General features: G+C 55.4%; 3 protein-coding genes across 3 annotated transcripts in view; 2 read left to right on the top strand and 1 right to left on the bottom strand.

The window, feature by feature from the left end:
• The first annotated feature begins 1073 nt into the window (after positions 1-1073).
• The window catches only part of LOC144248867 (uncharacterized), a 552852-nt gene continuing 534763 nt past the window's right edge, over positions 1074-19162 (top strand). Inside the window, 2 exon segments of the mRNA XM_077790845.1 lie at positions 1074-1100; positions 1382-1644. Coding sequence (XP_077646971.1) covers positions 1074-1100; positions 1382-1644 — 290 coding nt within the window.
• Positions 2748-5826, bottom strand: LOC110484678 (class II histocompatibility antigen, B-L beta chain-like). Its single transcript, XM_077790842.1, has 4 exons — positions 5651-5826; positions 4491-4633; positions 3467-3743; positions 2748-2904 (listed from the first exon to the last, which is right to left on the bottom strand). Exons 1-4 carry the CDS (start codon positions 5824-5826, stop codon positions 2748-2750), a joined length of 753 nt encoding a protein of 250 aa, XP_077646968.1.
• LOC144248863 (serine/threonine-protein kinase PAK 3-like) lies at positions 11213-18318 on the top strand. The gene is made up of 11 exons (XM_077790841.1): positions 11213-11291; positions 11733-11770; positions 12176-12521; positions 12828-13086; positions 13917-13965; positions 14978-15087; positions 15842-15959; positions 16348-16447; positions 16864-17060; positions 17478-17615; positions 18064-18318. Exons 1-11 carry the CDS (start codon positions 11213-11215, stop codon positions 18151-18153), a joined length of 1524 nt encoding a protein of 507 aa, XP_077646967.1. The 3' UTR covers positions 18154-18318.

Raw genomic sequence — 19162 nt, 5'->3', positions numbered from 1 at the left:
AGTTTTAAAAGTCTAGCTGTCATCTTCCCATCTTCTGGAACAACCCCTATTCCTAATTTCACCTGTAAATCTTGTCCCAATAAATTGCTACCTGCCCCTGGGACCAAGAAAACATCCCTCATCCAAAATTTAGTTTCTCCCTCTATTGCCACATTTTTAATAATGGGTACTGTGAAACTCTCTCCTTTTGCTCCTGTTACTATTACGGTATCTTTGCTTACACTATAACCTTTTGGAATATTTAACAGAAAGGTTCTTTCTGCCCCTGTGTCTACCACAAATTCCAATTCTTCTTCTTGGGGACCCACTCTTGAAATTATCTCAGCATTCCCCACCTGGACCCCACCTGCGCCCCCCCTCGGCCCCATGGCCCCGCGAGGGGAATTTGGGGAGGTGGGAGTGGGGCAGCGCCAAGGCCGGGCCCCCCCGCGCTGTCCTGGCGGGAGCGGCTGCAGTGGGGACCGAGTGCGGGCGGGAGCGGCCGAGAGCCCAGCGCTGCCCCAGCCCGACCTGCCCCAGCTCCATCCCTGCCCCTGCGCTGGGATGCTGTGGGTCTGGGGGGAAGAGGGAGCCGGCAGTGGGTGCTGGGCCTGGGGGCAGGAGGAGAAGGGAAGGAGAAGCAGGCTTGAGGAACAGAATGGTCAAAGGATGGACATGGCAGGAGAGGGTGGGATTGTGCAGGAGAAGGAGGAATAGCAGGAGGAAGAGGAGAGACACAGGAGGAGGAGGAGGAGGAGCAGAAAGAGGAAGCAGCAGAAGGTTCCACCCCTCCCTGTGTCTGCAGCCTCCCCCCAGCCCCAGGAGTGCTGCTCCCCCCACATGCAGCAGGTGACTGTGGAGGGGGATCCACGATTTTCACAGGGTGAATCTTGGTTTTTCTGAGCTTTCTTGGGCTAAATGTTGGTGCTTTGGTTTTATGTGGCAGCTGAATCTTTATGTTTTGGAGGTGGATTTGCTGAGCTGTTATGTTTGGGGAGGTTTTGTACTGTGTCTTGAAGTTTGCAGGATTTTTGAGCTAAATCTTGGTGTTTTGTAGGTTCTTATAGACACAAGATTCCCAGTGACTTCCTGAGATGAACTTGGGCAAGGAGGAACCTCCAGTACAAGGAGCTTTTCTCTTGTTTTTCTGTCAAATCAGGATTTGTCATTTCCAGGGCGTGGCTGGATGGAGGAGGAGGGAAAGCCCCGGAGATGCTGCAGGAGGAGGACCTGCAAACCCAGCCCAGGGAGCTGCGGGGAGGAAAGAGCCCCCCTGAGCCAGGAAGGCGGGCGGAGATCCAGGCGGAGCTCGGAGCTGGTGGAGAAGCCTCATGGCAGGGAGAAGCCCCACAAGTGCTTGGAATGTGGGAAGGGTTTCAGCTGGAGATCCAGCCTGATCCAGCACCAGAGGGTCCACACTGGGGAGAGGCCCTACGAGTGTGGGGAGTGTGGGAAGGGGTTTCAGAGCAGCTCCAATCTCCTCCTACATGAGCGGATTCACACAGAGGAGAGGCCCTTCCTCTGCCCCGACTGCGGGATGGGCTTCAACCGCAACTCCAGCCTCACTGAGCACCGGCGCATCCACACTGGAGAGAGGCCCTACGAGTGTGGGAAGTGTGGGAAGAGCTTCTCCGGGAGCTCTCAACTGACACAACACCAACGGAGGCACCACTAAGGGAAGCCCTGTGAGTGCCCCGAGTGAGGGAAGAGCTTGGAGTGAGGGAAGAGAGTGAGGGAAGAGCTTGGTGCGCTGCTGCAGCTCCATTCCCCATGGGAGGATCCGGGCTGGATGATCCCCAGTGACCCCCGTGGGGCAGAGCCCTGGTGTCCCCGTATGGGGAATAAAACAGAGAGTAAAGCAATGGAGCTGATAAAGGGGCCCGATATCTGAGGCCTGACTGAGCAGAAACTGTGGGAGACACAGACACACTTGAAGTCTCCCTGGGCAAGAAGACTGACCAAGCAACATGGTGTGAGTCTTTGTGATAACATAAATGTTCCCAGGTTACTGGATGTCACGAAGAATGTGTAACCAATGGGAAATTGTTACCAAAAACAGAGCCCTCTATAAGCACCATACAAGTCAATCCCTGTATAAACACCTGGTACACTCAATAAAATTGGCTTTGCTCTAAACTCGGATGTCCCCGTCTCTCCATGGTGGATAACCCTGTTGTGGGTGATCCCCGTTGGGTGGGGGAAGGCGCTGGAGGGATTTCTTTCCCTTCTCCTGGTGCTGCCGTGGTTTGGTTGGTAATAAATTCCCTCCCTGTGCCCAGGCCGGGTCTGTTGTCCCCGTGCCGGTGCTCGGGGCGGGATCTCTCCCGTTCCTTCTCTGCACTGCCGGGCCTCTCCTCAGCCAATGAGAGAACGCGGTGGAGAAGAGTCAGCCAATGAGAGCGAGCGGGGCTGATGACTCACCAGTTGCCGGGCAGACCCGCAGCAGGCAGTGTTCCCCACCCGGACCCGCCCTCCCTGCCCAGGGCCGGCCCCGCCGTGGGGTCCCCCCAAGTCCCTCCCCAGTGCCCCCAGGAACTGGGCTGGGTTTAACTGGGAAGCTTTACTGGGAACACTGGGAGCAGGCGGGCAGGGGCAGAGTGACAGCAGGGCTGGGGGACACTCGACCCCCCCAAAATCAGCGTGGGGATGGAGAGGGGATCCCGGCCGGGTCCGGGGCCACGGGGAGGGGCTCTCACTGCCAGTGGCTCAGGAGCTCTGTGGGCAGAGTAAAGGGGGTGACACCGGGCTGGGGTCCCCGGTGGGACCATTCACATTCTGGGGGAGGTGGGATACGACTCACGGGACCCCCCTTTCTTGTGCAGGTAGAACCAGATCCCCAGTGCCAGGAAGATGAAGCCCAACTCGGAGTCTCCAGTTCCTGCCAGCATCTTGCTGTGGCAGCATCCAGCAGCATCTCTGGGGTCTCCGCAGGGGTCAGGACCCCCCAGAAACTCTCACAGGCACCCAGGCCCCTCCAAGCACCCTCCTGGTTGCTCCCAACCTACTCAGGATCCCTGAAACCTCCCTCTTGATCCCTTCCTCACCTTCCCAGGACCCAACAAAGCCCCTCCTGTCCCTCTCAGTATCCCACAGCCTCCTTCCAGTTGTCCCCCACTGCTCCAGGACCCCCAAACTCTCTCTCATTCCCTTCCCAGCCCCACCAGGGTTCATCCAGACCCCTCCCAGTCTCTTCCCAGCACAACCAACCTTGTCCCAATCTCTGCTCTTCCATCCCCAATCTCCATCCAGCTCTTCCAGGCTCACTCACATCCCTCCCAGTCACACCCAGCACACCCAAACTCCCTCCCAGTGTCCACCAGGACCCCCAGAACCCCATCCCACCCTCCCCAGTATCCTTCAAACCCCTTCTTAGCCTTTCCAAATCCACAACCTCCTCTCCCAGTTGAAACCAGGCTCTCCAACTCCCTCCCAGTTGAAACCAGCACATCCCAGTGGCTGTCCCAGTGCCCCCAATTCCTCCCCTGTATCCCAGTGCTGGCTCAGGGGGTGCTCCAGGCTGACGTGCTCCACCTGGCAGGTGGAGGTGAGCCCGGCCCGGGTTGAGGTTTCCAGCAGCACCAGGAGCTGTTGGGTCCAGTCCCCGTTGGGGACCATGTCGGTGGCCACCACAGAGAGCTCCTGCTGGCCCTGGAACCACCTCAGCTGGGTGTGGGCCGGGTAGAAATCCACCAAGGAGCAGAGCAGGTGGCCGGGGCTGGGCTGGGAGCTCGAGGGCAGAAGAGAGATGGACAAGGTGGGGGTGACTGGGAGAGAGCGGGAACACACTGGGATCAGCTGGGAGAAACGTGGAGAGAGAGGGGAGGGGTGGTGTGGCCTTGGGGCAGACTGGGAATGGACTGAGAGGGACTTGGAATGAACTGGGAAAGACTGGGATGATACTCAGAGAGAGGGGAGGGGATGGGGGACACTGGCAGAGGGTGGAGATCTCGGAGTGAACTGGGGAGGAACTGGGAATGGGCTGGGAAGGAGTGGGAGGGACTGGGGCGGCACTGGGAGGAACTGGGAATGGGCTGGGAAGGAGTGGGAGGGACTGGGGCGGCACTGGGAGGAACTGGGAATGGGCTGGGAAGGAGTGGGAGGGACTGGGGCAGCACTGGGAGGAACTGGGAATGGGCTGGGAAGGAGTGGGAGGGACTGGGGCGGCACTGGGAGGAACTGGGAATGAAGCGCGCGGCACTGGGAGGCCGAGTCCAGTGCGGGGCACGCGGCGCTGCGGGTCTGCCTGGCAACTGATGAGTCATCAGAGACTCGCGCTCTGATTGGCTGAGAGGCGGCAGCGCCACGCCAGGCTGAGATGGACAGCCGGGAGGCACTGGGAGAGACTGGGATGGACTGGGAGAGCCACGGGGGTCAGTGGCAGGGACAGAAGGTCTCGGGGATGGGCACAAGGAGGGCTGAGGGCTCTGGGGCGATTCCCAGGGAGGTTTTGAGGGGCCTCAGGGTCATTGCCAGAGCAGGGCTCGAGGGGACACGCTCTGCCCCACGCTCACCTCGGCGCTCCGTGAGGAACGGGCTGAGATACTCGTGGTTGTACCGGCAGAGCCAGTCCACCGCAGTCCTTCTTTGCTCCATAATGTGCGGGTCGCCGTTGCAGTACCTGGCTGCTGTCCCTGGAGTATCTGTCCCGTAGTATCTGTGGATACCATGCAAAGGCCTTTTCTGCTTCTTTACCCTGCACTCTCCTTGTAGCAGTTCAGGCTGGAAGAAATGGCTCCCAGAACAGGGACCTTGGGCAGTTGTCCAGTCCCGGAGAGCGTCTCCTGAAGGTCATCGGATCCGGGATCTTTGGGAATTCAAGCGTCGTTTGGGACCAGCTCCAGGAGGAGCTTCTTCCTTCGCTTTGTGAGGACTGTTTCTCCTGGCCTGTCGGCACCCCTTTGGAATTCTGAGGGAAGGCTGCCGCTTTGGAAGGGAAGCTTTCAGAATCCAAAGGACCGGCAGGAGCCCACCAGCCCCCTCGAGGTTTCGCTTTTCCTTTGTGTCCCTCGCATTGGTGAGTACTCGCAGCGTGGGCTGCCAGGTGCCCGGGGGAGAGCACTACACATGAACACATTTATCTTAAGTTAATCCTTTTGCCTCGTGGGGGGGAATTTTGGGTTGTTTGGGGAACATGGACAATCATTTATCCCCAGCTCAACGAGAGATTTATATTCAGATTAAAGCAACCTTAGTACTAGGGAATGTTTCATTTAAAAAGAGGGATCTTAAAACTTTTGTTCAGTTTTTGTTTGAGCACTTTCCTGAGGCTTCCCAGGAAGATGTTTTGTCACTTTCATTCTGGGGGAAAGTTGGGTGATGCATTTATGATATACAAGTGGGTGGAAATTATAAAGTGGGCAAGTTTAATCCTATTTTCAATTTGATTTTTAAATTAGTAAAGCCTAAGTGAGAAAGTTGGGTCCCTGGTTCTTGTTCCCCGTGTTACTCCCTCCCTGATCCTAACCCTGCTTCCCCTATGGGTGGGATGGGAGCCAGACCCTGCCCACGGGCACAGGGCTGTCACCTACTCCCTGCTGCCTCCTGCCCCACTCAGTCCCTCTCTCGGGCTGGCCCTGGCCACTCCAGCAGAGCCTTCCCCGCTCCCTTGTCCCCGACTGCCCTGTCCCCAGTTTGGTCCCCAGCTCCAGGAATGTCAGTTGTACAGCCCCGCCTCGGGTCCCTCCCCTGCGCTCGCAGCTGCGTCGATGGTGTCACCGTCGGGACCAGCCCCTTCTGTCCCCTGCCCACATCCCCGAGTGGGCCCTTGAGGGTGGTTCCCTCCTTCTCCAGCCCATCCCGGTTCCCACGCCGCGGAACCGAACGCGGGCCTGGCTGGAAGCCCGCCATGCTGGCCTGCAGGCCCCGAGTCACCGGGCCCCACCGCTCCGCCGGAGGCTGCGCGCTCCAGCCCGCCCCGACCCACCTTCCGAAGAGGATGAGGACGGCGGCACCCCGGCAATAACAACAGGCCGGGAGTGTGGGAACTCAAAATGTCTCTCAGACATTTTTAGAGGTTCCAGGCCTTGGTCAGAAGCATTCTAGACCCTGGCAGACAGCTGAAAAACAACTGTGATTTTGAGTTTGAGCCATGGAATGAATTACCAACTTTGGAGGTGGAACAAGCAATCACAAAAGGTTAGATAGTATAGTAAAAGTAGTTACGAAGTAGAGGGGAAATTTTTTTAGTATTGTACAGGGGGGTTTTAGCACATGTACAGGGGGGTTTTCACTTTGTACATGGGGGTCAGAAGTTCTAAGATGGAGGAAAGTGGGCTGAACCCATCCTTCTTCCTTCTTCTTCCTTGCCTCCATGTTCTTGGTGATGTTGGCACTCACAGATTGGTTTAGAGTAGAAAAACACTTGGCAACGTAGGTAGTAGGTATTGGGGAATAATTGTAAACATGTTATACGTAATATATCTTATAAAAGATAGCAGCAACCCTGGGCGGAGAGAGAGACGAAGAAGACAGCAGATAGAGAGGATGTCAGGGTGTGTGTGTGCCTCTACCCAGGCCACTGATCAAATAGCTGCAGTCCAAGAACATAATCTGTTAGATAGCTAGCAATAAACTGCCTTGAGACCGAACAGCTAAGCCTGCGGAGTTTTTCTTTGGAAGCACGGGTTGGAGGAGGAATTTCACCACCACATGTGGCCCCAAAACAAGGCTGGGGTTCCCACACGGAAGGAGGCTGGACATGGATCAGGGAGGAGCCCTGCGGGATGGGGACCTGGACTTGGTGAGAGATCTCGATTGCCTTGCAGCGCCTGTCGTCATTAAACGGGGAAAGGAGCCGCGATGGGAGCGGATTCCTCACACTGAGGTGAAGGAGTTGAGAAAAGCGGCCAGAGACTATGGCCGCAATTCTCCATATTTTAAAAATGTATTGGACTAAACTTTCACAGGACATACCTTAATTCCCCATGCCTTCCATTACATTACCACTGCACTATTGCAGTGGAAAAAACTTTTAAAGCAAATCCTATCCAAGTATGACTTGAGTGAAGTTTTAGGCGAAGGCCAGGAAGGCCCTGAGGCTTTGGCAGGAGAGGGGGAATTTAGCAGGCCAGAGGATCAGGTCATGCTGCCCAACAATGTCTTAGATGACATCAAATCTGCTGCAAAGACTGCTCTTTTAAAAATCCCTGATGGAACCACCCTTGTCCAAAACTTTTCTTCAATCCATCAGGGGGTTGAAGAGACATTTGTTAAGTTTGTTGACCACCTCCCAGAGGCCATTGATCGCCAAATTGATAATGTAGAGGCCAGGGATGAACTCCTGGGAAAAATGGCAATGTCTAACGCCAACCCAGAAACCAAAAAGATTCTCGGAGCTCTTCCCCAAAATCCAGAGCCACTCATCCCACAGATGGTCGACACCTGCACTAAGGCCTCTTCTTCAGAAACTGCTTTAGCCCTGGCCATGAGCAAAGGGGTGGGGGAGGCAGTGGTGCCCATTAACAACGAGAGGTGCTTGAACTGTGGCCAGTTCGGCCATTTCCAAGCAAACTGCCCTCACTGGCCTCCTGTGCACTTTAACTGACCTCGCTGCCCTCTCCAGAACACCTAGAAATGATCAGCCCTCGCAGCGTCCGGGAAACGGGCGGGGAGCGCGGCGCGGTCCCGCACGGAGACAACGAGCGGCAGCCGCGGCCCCGGGGCCGAGGGCGGGCGGGCGAGGCCGGCGGGCGGGCAGCCCCGCCGGGGGCGGCTCAGAACCGCAGTCCTGGGGCGAAACTGCCGCCCCCGCCCCGCTGCTGCTCCGGAGCTCCTGCGCCCGCAGCGTCCGCGGGCACCGGCCGGGACAGAGCCCGGGAAGGAGAAGGGGCCGAGCCTCGGCGCGGCCGCCAGCGCCGGGAGCGGGACGAGCCCCGCACGGCAGCGCCCCAGCACCGGCGCCACGTCCAGCATCACCAACACACACGCAAACCCGCTGGCCAAGGTGAAAAAGTCCTTGCCATGAACGTTCTGGGGACAGGAAATGGTTCAATGTCAAAAACAGATACGGTTTCATAACCCGGAATGATAACAAACAAGATGTGCTTGTTCATCAGACTGCTATAAAAAAGAATAACCCCAGGAAATAACTCCACAGTCTAGGAGATGTAGAAATTGTGGAATTTAATATAATACAAGGAAGAAAAAGCCCCCAAGCAGCAGATGTGACAGGACCTGGTGGAGTTCCAGTGCAAGGTAGCAAACATGCACCAAACTGCAAACCTGCGAAATATTACCCATGTCATGGAAGTCCTCCACACTCCTACCGGGGAAATTAAACCCAAAACCAGCAGCCAAATCCCAGCAACAGCCCAAAAGCTGAAAGAGCACAGAACACCGATAAGCCACCTTCCATCCAAGACTCCACCTCCATATCAAAACAACTTTCCTGTCCGATAAGTCCCACTTCTTCTAATACCCTTCCCCAATTCCTGTGGCCTCCCTGCCCCCCTCCCACTTTCCCTGTTTCCTTTCCCTTGTCCTATTACCCCTTTTTTATGTTCCCACAAATTCCTACCTCCTTTTCCCCCTTTCCATGGCCTCCCTCCACTAGTCCCTTTCCCCAGAGTTCCTTCATAATACCTGAAGGAGTGTAATTGGTGGGGAAGAAAGGAAAGTTTTCCTAAATTAACCATCTTTTTCTTAAAAAGTAATGATTTCTATTTGGAGTTTCTAACAGGCACACCACCACCTACATTACCTCGTACAGAGTCTGTCACAGCCAGCAGCACTGCCACAGGGTCCAGAGAACCAGTCCCTACTGAAGGCTCCTGATTCCATCTCCTGATAAACCGGACTAAGAAAACCCCACATCCCTCCTGCCAGCTCTAAGAAAATCTATTTGGACATTAGAGACTCAGAATTGTTTGCATTTTGAAAATTGTCGTATGAGCGCTTTTGATTGTTTTTGTCATTTTGTGTTGAATCAGTTTGATCCTCCAGAGAAGCTTTCTTAATAATATAAAAAGGGGAATTGTGGGGATCCTGGGGTGCATTTCTCTGGTTTGGGGAGACACAGGAGGCTTTCCTCAAGGGGCTGTTGGACTCTATTTGCTCCTTGCCCTGTTCCTGTGTCTGTTCCTGTGTCCCTGGGCCACTCCCTCCCTGTTCCCTGACTGGGCCTCATCTTTGTACTGCCCAGGGACCAGGGTCACCCCCACCTCGACTCCTCAGGACAGGGAGAGCTGAGAGTTGGAGCAGGGGGATGGGCGTGCTGGGGAAAACCCTGAACATCTCACGGCATGGCTGATTCAGACATCTGTGGATACCATGCAAAGGCCTTTTCTGCTTCTTTACCGTGGACTCTCCTTGTAGCAGCTCAGGCTGCAACAACTGGGGATCATCCAGCCCGGATCCTCCCATGGGGATGGAGCTGGAGCAGCGCACGAAGCTCTTCCCTCACTCAGGACACCCGCAGGGCCTCCCTGGTGTGGAAGTGCTGCTGAGTGATGATCTCTGAATTCCACCTGAAGCTCTTCTGACATTCCAAGCACTCATAGGGCCGTTCCCCAGTGTGGATCCTGTGCTGCTTGGTGAGGTCGGAGGTCCCACTGAAGCTCTTCCCACACTCCCCACACTCGTAGGGCCTCTCCCCAGTGTGGATCCTCTGGTGTTCCATCAGGTGGGAGTTCCAGCTGAAACCCTTCCCACATTCCAAGCACTTGTGGGACTTCTCCCTGCCATGAGGCTTCTCCACCAGCTCTGAGCTCTGGCTGGATCTCCGCCCACCTTCCTGGCTCAGGGTGGCTCTTTCCTCCCCGCAGCTCCCTGGGCTGGGTTTGCAGCTCCTCCTCCTGCAGCATCTCCGGGGCTTTTCCTCCTCCTCCATCCAGCCACACCCAGGGAATGACAAATCCTGGTTTGGGGGAAAAACAAGAGGCGAGCATCTTGGACTGGAGGCTCCTCCTGCCCAAGTCCATCCCTAGAACTCAGCAGGACTCTTGTGTCCATGAAAATCTCCACAGTATCAAGGTTTAGCCCAAAACAACTCTCCCAGGAGTTCCCTATCTCTGATCTCTCCACTTTTGGGGTTCCAGAGGTTTCCTTTCCTTGGGATGATGGGGGTCCAATGTCTCCAGGGGTTCCCCCTTCTCAGGTGTCCTGCTTAGGGATGATCCAGGGGCTGTTGGGGCTCCATGGGGTCCCTTCTCCCCTGATGCTCTACTCTGAGATCCCAGGTGTCCCAGGGGTTCCTCCTCTCCAGGCTCCCCCCCTTTCCAGCCAGCCGGGGGTCCCCCAGCTCCAGGATCGCCCCTCTTTGCTCTCCCCACTCCGGGGGTCCCAGGGGTTCCCCTCCTCTGCTCCCCCGGGGGTCCCCAGGACAATGTCCTCCCCCTGGTGACACTGGGCAAGGGCCACATGGACTCCCAAAGATCCCCCAGGGGGCTCAGCTTTGGGGTCCTGCAAGATCCAAACCTACACACACAGAGAGAAAAAAACCTCCCAGGGTATATTTGGGCCTCCCAGACGAACATCTGGGGCTCAATTCCACAATCTGCAAGCTCCCAACACACCCCAATAAAAAACCCTCTCAGAGACTCCCCGATATATTTGGGACAAGCTCCCCCTCCCCTCTCACCTGCAGGATGAGCTGGGGGCGATGGTCCCGGGGCCAAGGGTGCTGCGGCCTCAGGGGGCACTGGAACCTCCTGTTTCTCCTCCTTTTCCTGCTCCTCATCCTCATCTTCCTCCTCCTCCTTCCTAATCCCACCTCCTGCCCAGTTCCTGCCTTCTGTATATTTCGAGTGCAGCACCTTGCTTGTTTTTAGAGCGAGAACAAAGATTCCAGCGGGAACACGGCTTGCTGGCTTTAGTCAGAAGTAGTGGTGACTAAAGGTCCTGTTTCCTCTGCTGTGCTCCCGTCCTTGTTCCTCCTCAGTGTTCAGGCTGGGCTATGGGGTGTCCCTGTTTGCTGCATTTTCAGAGCTCCTCCTGGAGCCTTTGGGCAATAGGCTGTGCCCTGGGAGGGTTCTTTGTGCTCCTTTGTGACCCAGGAGAACCTTCCGGGCGGTTTCTGCGTGAGCTGCTGCTGTGATGTCACAGGAGCACTGCCACGTCCCCGAGGTGCTCCCGTGGCTGTGGGACACGGAGGCCTCAGTGTCCCCAGTGGCTCTGGGCACTGCTCCTTGCCGGAGGATCCTCCTGCCCGAGGCATTCTCAGCACCAGCCCAGCCCTGACGGGTGTCCTTGTGTGCTTGCAGGGCTGCAGTCTGCAGGCGTGTGCAGCGCAGCCAAAATGATCCAGCACGTGGCTGCTGCAGTTTGCACGCTGTACTCTGTGGCTTATTCGGGCTATTTTTTAACCCACTTGGCACGTAAGTCGAGGTTTTCCCTTGGTGCTGTGGCTTTGGGCTTGCTGTGTGCTTTCTGTTCTTCCTCTGGACCCGAGCTGACTTTGTAACCAAATGGCCATGAAGGCACCATTGCTTTGGGAGAGCTCCTGCCAGCAGCTGCAGCTGAAAAAGGGGATGTCTGCAGCCAGCGGGGCGTGCACAGCATTTGCAATGAGCCCTGGGGGGTTCTGTTCCCTCCAGCGGGGAGTCTGTGGCAGCAGAGCCGGGAACTCCCTGCCCAGCCAAGAACTGACCCAGCCCAGCATTTTGTGCTGTTCTCTTGCTGTGGGAAGGGACTGTGGCTCCTGGAGGGACGCTGGGAAAGCAAAATGCTCTCTCGGGGTTGCCTTGCTCTGTGGCATTTCCCACCACAGGCAGTTTTTTCCTGACAGCATCTGGTTCATGTTCCCTCTCCCGTTGCAGGGCACCTCATGTGTGGATTCCGAGCAGCTCCTCCTCCGGTGAGTGGGAAAGGAACCTTTGGTGTTTGGAATTGTGCAGTAAACTGTGAGCTCGGCGTGTGGCAGCTGAGTGCCAGCCTGGGAGGCTGAAGGAAAGTTCCTGTCAGAGTCTTTGCAGCAGCAGCAGCAGCAGCAAAAAGATCCCAGCAGATTTCTCCTTTTCTGCTGCAGAGCTTTTGAAGGGCTTCAGGTCTGGTTTTGCAGGCAGAGGATTGCTTGCTGGCTTTAGCCACGGTGGAATATGGAATTCCCAACAATAAGTGGCAATGTTGACTTTAGCCCATTGTTAGTTTGAAGGACTCCAAACCCAATTTCTGCTAAGTGCAGCTGGATGTGCAGCTGAGGGTAAATAAGGTGGTCACTGAGATAGAACTTCCCGTCCCTCACGCTGCCATCTCTCCACAGGGCACAAAAGCAGCACCAGCCCCTCCTCTGGCTCCCTCTGCTTCCCAAGAGGAGGCCAAAGAGGAGGAAGACAGCAGTGAGCTCCCCGCTGTTCTGGGGGACGCTGGTGAACTTCCCTCGGTGCCGGGAGATGACAGTGAACTTCCCGCTGCTCTGGGAGACGAGGGCGAACATCCCGCGCTGTGGGAATACAGCGGCGAGGCTCCCGCGGCGTGGGACAAGGACAGTGGACATCTCCCGGCGTGGGACGAGGGCAGTGGATGTCCCCTGGTGCAGGACGAGGATGGCCAAGCCCCCATGGTGTGGGATGAGGACAGAGGACATCCTGTGCCTTGGGAAGAGGAGGGTGAACTTCTCCCAGCATGGGAAGAGGACAGTGAACATCCCCTGGCTTGGAAAGATGATGGCGAACCTGCAGCGTTTTGGGAAGAGGATGGAGAACCTCCCTGTGCTTGGGAAGAGGATCCAGAACCTCCCTGTGGTTGGGAAGAGGACACTGATCCTCCCTGTGCTTGGGAAGAGGACACGGAACCTCCCTCCGCTGTGGGATCCTGGGCTGAAGGTTCTGACAGCAGCACAGCCCTGCAGCCAGAGGGGAGAGGGGAGTGGTGCCTGGTGCAGCTGAGTACGTCTGCTCTGTTCATGTGTTCAGAGCAGGGGCTGTGTGTGTGTCTCGGCATCAGCTGCAGCCAGCGTTGCTCTGCAGCTGAATGTCACAGGGGCATTTATTGTCCTTCCCCAGCTGAGACCAAGGGGCTCACGGCCCCAGGGAGTGGGGCTGCATTCTGGCTCTGCTCTGGCGGGGTCTCGCTCTGGGAGGGAGCCTCTTCCACGTGGTTTCTTTCAGGGAACATCGTGAGCGTGGAGGAGCCTGCCGAGAAATACCTGGAAGTGGAGCAGATTGGCCAAGGGTAAGTGCACGGCAGCTACTTCTGCACAAGCAGCCCAGGGGCTGTGCTGGTGCAGGATCAAGGGAGAAGTCAGGAGAGCTCCAAACACCTTCAGACACTGGGGTGCCATCCTGCTGTCTCTCAGTCCTGATCAGAATTGAGATCTGTGGTCAGAAGGAGCCGTCACAGGCCCCTGAGGCTGGCAGTGTCCTGCCTGCAGCAAGGAGCAGGACCTGGGAGATCTTCTGTGTCTGGAACTGGATTGCCTAAAAGAGCCACTCACCATCTGGAGACTGTCAGACAACATCTCTCAAGGAGATTTCTTTCAAATATTTTACTTCATAAAATATCTTCCGGTCAGAATTAACAACCTAAAGGTTTAGAAACAGGAACCAGAGATGAACTAATGAGTGCTCTATTCTAGCACAGCTCGTAGAGCCCATACATTCAGGAACAGACACAGAGCTGGTGCACTCTGGGGGAAAATGCATCACCTGCCTGATGGCAGGACCCTTGTGGATCCTGCAGGTCTTAGGCAGGAAATGGAAAAGGATGAAATGCATTCTTTTCCAGTTCTTTAGACACCCATTGCTCACAACAGGTTTTGAACTAAAGCAATTCAGCATGGACATTTGGGATTTGCTCCAGCCCAATTCCTTTGTGTTGGGTCTCAGTTTTCCCTTGCACACCTGGCATGGCAGAGGGCTGGTGGCTGCTGCGCTGTTGTTGCAAGGGTCGATGCACCCAGGTGTTTGTGAGCGCTGCAGGCAGCAGAGATCTCCTGTCTGGGCTGGCTTTCACTCCCAGGGCCTCAAGCACTGCTTCTTTCTTCTCTGCTGTTTTGTCTCCAGGGCTTTCGGAACCGTTTCCAAAGGATTCGACAGGGCCACTGGAGGAGAGGTCAGTGCCAACACGCCCAGCACGTCTGGCAGCTCTGCAGGGCTCTCCCCTCTGCTGGGAGCTGTGGCTGCAGCTCTGGGGGCCAGCAGAGCTTTCCTGCACAGGCTGCTCCTCTGAAGGCAGAGCAGTGTCAGCCTGCAGAGCACAGCTGGGACACACTTGGTCCTTCTGGAGTGCCCAAAGGGATGCAAGGAGGGCAGCGGTGTCTGTCAGAGCAGGACATGCTGGCTTGCTCTTCATATCTAAAAGTGTGAATGGATCAGGGCTGGAGACTGAGGCCCAATTTATCTTCACCCCAGCCGCAGACAGGAACACTATTTAGCAGTTTTTCCATCCTGCCTTTCATCTTCAAAGGGTACCTCAAGGCCTAATTAGGGAGAGATTCTGCTTGGGCTCAATTTGGGGCTTTAGTTCCACTTCAGCTGTCCACAGAGAGAGAGGGATAGAAATGAAAAGATGGATGTCCAGAGCAAAGCTCTCTCCTAAACCCTGCAGTTGTTTTTGGGTCTGGGGTCAGTGACAGCCTGTGACAGGGATCACCTGAGCAATGGATGTGTGTGTTTGCTTTGTTGTGCAATCCCAAACAGAGCAGCTGCATCTGAAATCATGACCAAATCCCATGCAATTGCTAAAGGGTTCCCGGCTGTTTTGCTCTGTTTTCACAGAACCAGAATTACCTCCTGCTTGCAAAATGTATTTGAATAATAATGAGAGTGTTGAGGCCATTTGAGAAGACTGTAGGTGCAGAGAATGTGGTTAGAGCTGGGAGGCTGACAGCTGAGGGGCCATTTCTGCAGAGCTTGCAAGGCCAAATGTCTCTGGCCATGTGTCCTGTAAGCAGCCCCAGCAAGCAGAGCAATGGGCTGTGGGAGTGGCCCTTGCTGAGCTCAGGTGCCCATCCCAGGGCAGTTTGGCACAGCCCGGCTCCGTCGCTCCAAAAAGCCTCGCCCCGTGTTGGCTGTGGCCTCCTGCCACAGACTCCTCCAGTTAAAGGTCTGCAATGTCCCCTCAGGTGGCCATAAAGAAAATGAGTCTCAGAGGGCAGAACAGGGAACGCGCTGTGAATGAGCTCCTGCTCCTGAAGGACAAGAAGAACCCCAACATTGTCAACTCTTTGGACAGGTGAGTGCTCCAGGCCTCGTCCCGTGCACGGGCCCTGCCTTAACCTTTCCTGGCAGCCGTAGTCTGTAGCCTGTTTTGAAAATGCCTGACCCAGCTGTATCTTCCCAAAACAACAGCCTGGCAGTTCGCTCCCTCCGTGTGCTTTGGTTGCTTTGGTTTGGTTTTTCCTTCAAGCTGACCCTGTTTTCTGTGTCTTACAACAAGTGCTGATAAACCACAGCAGAAATTATTTCCCTTGGTTTCTTCTTCCCAGCCCTTTTCCATTGCTGCGGATGCCAGGAAGACCAGGTCCTTGTTTCCAGAAATGCCTCATTTGCCCATTTTGCACTGGCCTTGCCTGTTTCTGAAGGGACTTTCTGAAAGGTTTTCTGATTGCTTTTGTCCCAAGTGCTGCACAGCCTCCTCCCCTGGATAACCCTGGGAGTTGTGTTGCCTTGTTCTGCAGGGAATGGTGGAACTGATGAGCTCAGAAGCTGAACCAGCTGGGGGCCAGTGTTGTGGTTCCACACTGATCTGGGCTGTTGCTAAACTGCATTTTTCACCTGCTTGCCATCTAAGGACTCTCCTTTCTCACAGGTGTCTCTTCCCTTAGACTGTGCAGATTCCAAGGACTCTGCAGCCTCGCAGGAATGTCTCTCCATGGGATTCTGTCCTCATGGACAAGTGACCTGGAAACAAAACTCCACTCCAGGCTTTTCCATGGGGGAATTGAGCACTGCACATTCATCTCCATGCCACTGCTTTCCTCTTCCAGCTTCCTTGTTGGCGGAGATCTCTGGCTGGTGATGGAATACATGGATGGAGGAACTTTGCAGGACATTGTCAGACAGACACGCATGGCTGAAGGAGAGATGGCAGCTGTCAGTCGGGAGGTGAGGGATCCTGCCTGTGGCTGCCACGGCTTGGGCACGATGGTCCTTCCATACAGGCGTGAGAACAGGAGTGGCTCCATGCTCAGGGCTCTGTTTGTTGGTTTCATGAGCTGGAGAAGAAAGAGCCTCTGCAGTGAACGGCCTGCCAGCATCGCTGCACTTCTGCTCTGTTCTTGCTCTCTTTCCTGCTGTTGTGGCACTCTCTGTCTGTTCTGGATTTGATGTGCTGTTCTCAGCTTTGCCCTGAACTGTTTGCCTGGAGCCTGTCTGCTCTGCACTCCTGGCCTGTCACAGCAAAGCTGCTGCTGGCAGAATTCGGACCTGTCCTTTCTTGTGTGATATATTCCAGCCATTGGTTTTTGTCCTGGTGTTTCTTGTTCTCTCTCAGTGCCTGCAGGGCCTGGATTTCCTCCATGCGAACCGGGTGATCCACAGAGATCTGAAGAGCTCCAACATCCTCCTGGGCATGGCCGGCTCTGTCAAGCTGGGTGGGTGTTCCTGGCCAGGCACGGCGCTCCCGGGTGCGGCTGTGGGGCTGCTTCCCAGTGCCGGCCAGAGCCCCACAAGGGCTGCTGGGGCACTGCCCGGCCCCTGCTGCCAGCTGAGAGCGGCTGCCCCTGCAGAGAGCTCCGGAGAGCAGCAGGGTGCCAGGGGTGGCTTTGCTCTGGGTATGGCCCTCCCAGAGGGGCAGGAGTTGGAATCTAAAGCTTCAAGGGAATCAGTAAAAGCCACTGCACAAAAGCTGAGGGTTTCTTTAAGGGTCCAGTTCCACCTTCCCTTGGCTACAGCCCTCAGCACTTTTCCAGCTGACTTCACTACTCCATTCTCAGACTGAGAATGGGGAGTCTTGGTGCTTGGTTTCCTCATTCCAGCTGCCTTTGACAGTGTTTGTTTCTGTCCTCAGCTGATTTTGGCCTCTGTGCTCAGCTCAGCTCTGAGCAGGACCGGCGCAGCTCCATGGTGGGCACTGCTCACTGGATGGCCCCAGAAGTTGTGACCAGTTCTCCTTATGGCCCCAAGGTGGACATCTGGTCCTTTGGCATTGTGACCATTGAGATGGTGGAAGGAGAACCTCCTTACTTCAAGGAAACGAGGGCCATGGTAAGAGGCAAATTCTCCAGGGGCTGCAGAGCCCTGTGAGCACAGGGTGACCCTGCACTGGGAGCAGCAGCTGGAGGTTTCTGCACCTGGGGAAGGGAATTCCCAGAGCACTTGAACCTCAACACAGACAAATATTCTGCAGTCTCCAACAACAATTTGCTTTGGGATTTATGCTGTTCCAGCTCTTCTGTCTGTAAGGATGACCTGAAAATTTGAAGCAAGTACATCAGCTCTTTCCAATGGCTGTGGCAGCACCAGGGTTTGGGTTTTTTGGTTGGCACAGGAAAATGAGCTGTGAGCAGCATCTCTGCCAGGGAGGAAAGTGCTCCTGGAGCTGGGGCTGAGAACCCGGGGTCGCTGTGAGCACCTGTGGGTGGGAAGGAAGCTGGCAGAGCGCTGAGTTTGCTTTTCCTGCAGGCTCGCGCTCTGATCCGGCACAACGGGACCCCGCAGCTGCAGGAGCCCCGGCGCCTGTCGGCTCTGCTGCGGGACTTCCTCGAGTGCAGCCTGGAGCCGGACGAGGAGCAGCGCTGGTCTGCCCAGGAGCTGCTGCAGGTGAATGCCGAGCGGCCGAGGGGAAGCAGCAGCGCCAGGGAGGGGTTTTCTGCTGGGGCCCCTCCGATAGTCTCCAGCCTCGCTGCGTTCCACACGCAAAGCAAGCAGAATCCTCGCCGGGTTTGGCTTGGCAGGGTCCTTTCGAGGGCATCTGCCCCTGGTGCCCCACGAGGAGCAGGGCCATCTTCAGGCAGGTCAGGTGCTCAGAGCCCTGCCTGGCCTGAGCTTGGATGTTCCCAGGGAGGAGGCACCTCCCACATCCCTGGGCACCTTCTGTCAGTGTTTCCCCACTCTCCTGGCAAAAAGATTCTGCCTTAGATCTAACCTGAGCCTGCTTCCCTCTCCTGAGTTTCTGACCATTTCCCTTTGTCCTGTTGCAACAGAGCCTGTGAGGAAGTTGACTCTGGAAAGTAACAGTTCATTTCTTTCTTTTTTATCCTTTGGGCAGCACCCATTTTTATCATCAGCCAAGCCTCTCTCCAGCCTGACCCCTCTGATCACCGCAGCAAAGCAACTGAGGGAGCAGCAGAGGAGATGAAGCACTGGAGGACAGCTTTTAGTTACAGTAGTTAGTTAGGACAACTAGTTAGTGATGGTAGTTAGCAGTGCTAGTTGGTTATGGTAGTTAGGACAGCCTGTTTGTTACGGCTCTTATGACAGCCTGTTTGGTATGGCAGTTTTTTGAATAAAAACTCTCTTAAACCTCAACTCCCTTGAGGTGTCCCTTCCTCCTCCCTCTGTGACTCGGCTGCCCGGAGCAATGTGAGGGGAGAGCGGGCCCAGCCTGGCCCAGAGCTGAGCCCCAGCAGAGCCCTGGCAGAGCCCAGAGCAGCCTCGGATCTGCAGAGTCAGCCTGGGAGGAGGCGCTCGGAGCCTTCTGGGCTGCACCCGACTCTTGGTTACAAACTGCGTGTGCTGGAAAATGCCACCGGCTCTGCCAGAGGGCAGAAGGGGCCCGGGGAAGGCCCCAGTGCTCCCTGCAAGGGAAACACCTGCCCTGGGTTTGTTATACAGAACTATGTAGTTGGTGGCTTTTGCTCTTATGTCTTGACTTCTGAAACTTATTCTTAATCACGACGATTTTGATACAGTACAGTTTGTAATCACTTTTAACTGCTTTTGCTGTAGTATAATTTGTCAGCTTTTTGTGGCCAATGCCCTGGCCCCTGTGTAGCTCATATCCTCAGAACATCATTCATGGCTGATAGTTTAGTTTGTGCACAGTGTGAAAAACATACATACTAGTTTTGGCTATTGCAAAATATTGAACTGGATGCCATGTGCCATGCATTAGAATGTTAACTTTTGCAGAAGTAGCTGTAGTTGTGAAATAATAACTAATGCTTTTATTTTTGTAACTAACTGACAGTAATAACTCAGAGGTATTTGTGAAACAGCCAATGTTGATTTAAATACTTGTAGAAGTAGCTAAAACCGTCTGTATGGCCAGATAACATTTAAGGAACGGGTGTGCTGAGGACCCTGCCGCTGACCCTTTGACTGTCAGGAACTGTCTCCTGCTGATGTGGAAACCCAGGTGTCCCAGG

The sequence above is a fragment of the Lonchura striata genome, unplaced genomic scaffold (genome assembly GCF_046129695.1).
Source record: "Lonchura striata isolate bLonStr1 unplaced genomic scaffold, bLonStr1.mat Scaffold_99, whole genome shotgun sequence".
Classification (NCBI taxonomy): domain Eukaryota; kingdom Metazoa; phylum Chordata; class Aves; order Passeriformes; family Estrildidae; genus Lonchura; species Lonchura striata.
The sequence above is the reverse complement of the archived record's forward strand: the minus strand, read 5'-3'. Positions and strand labels throughout refer to the sequence as shown.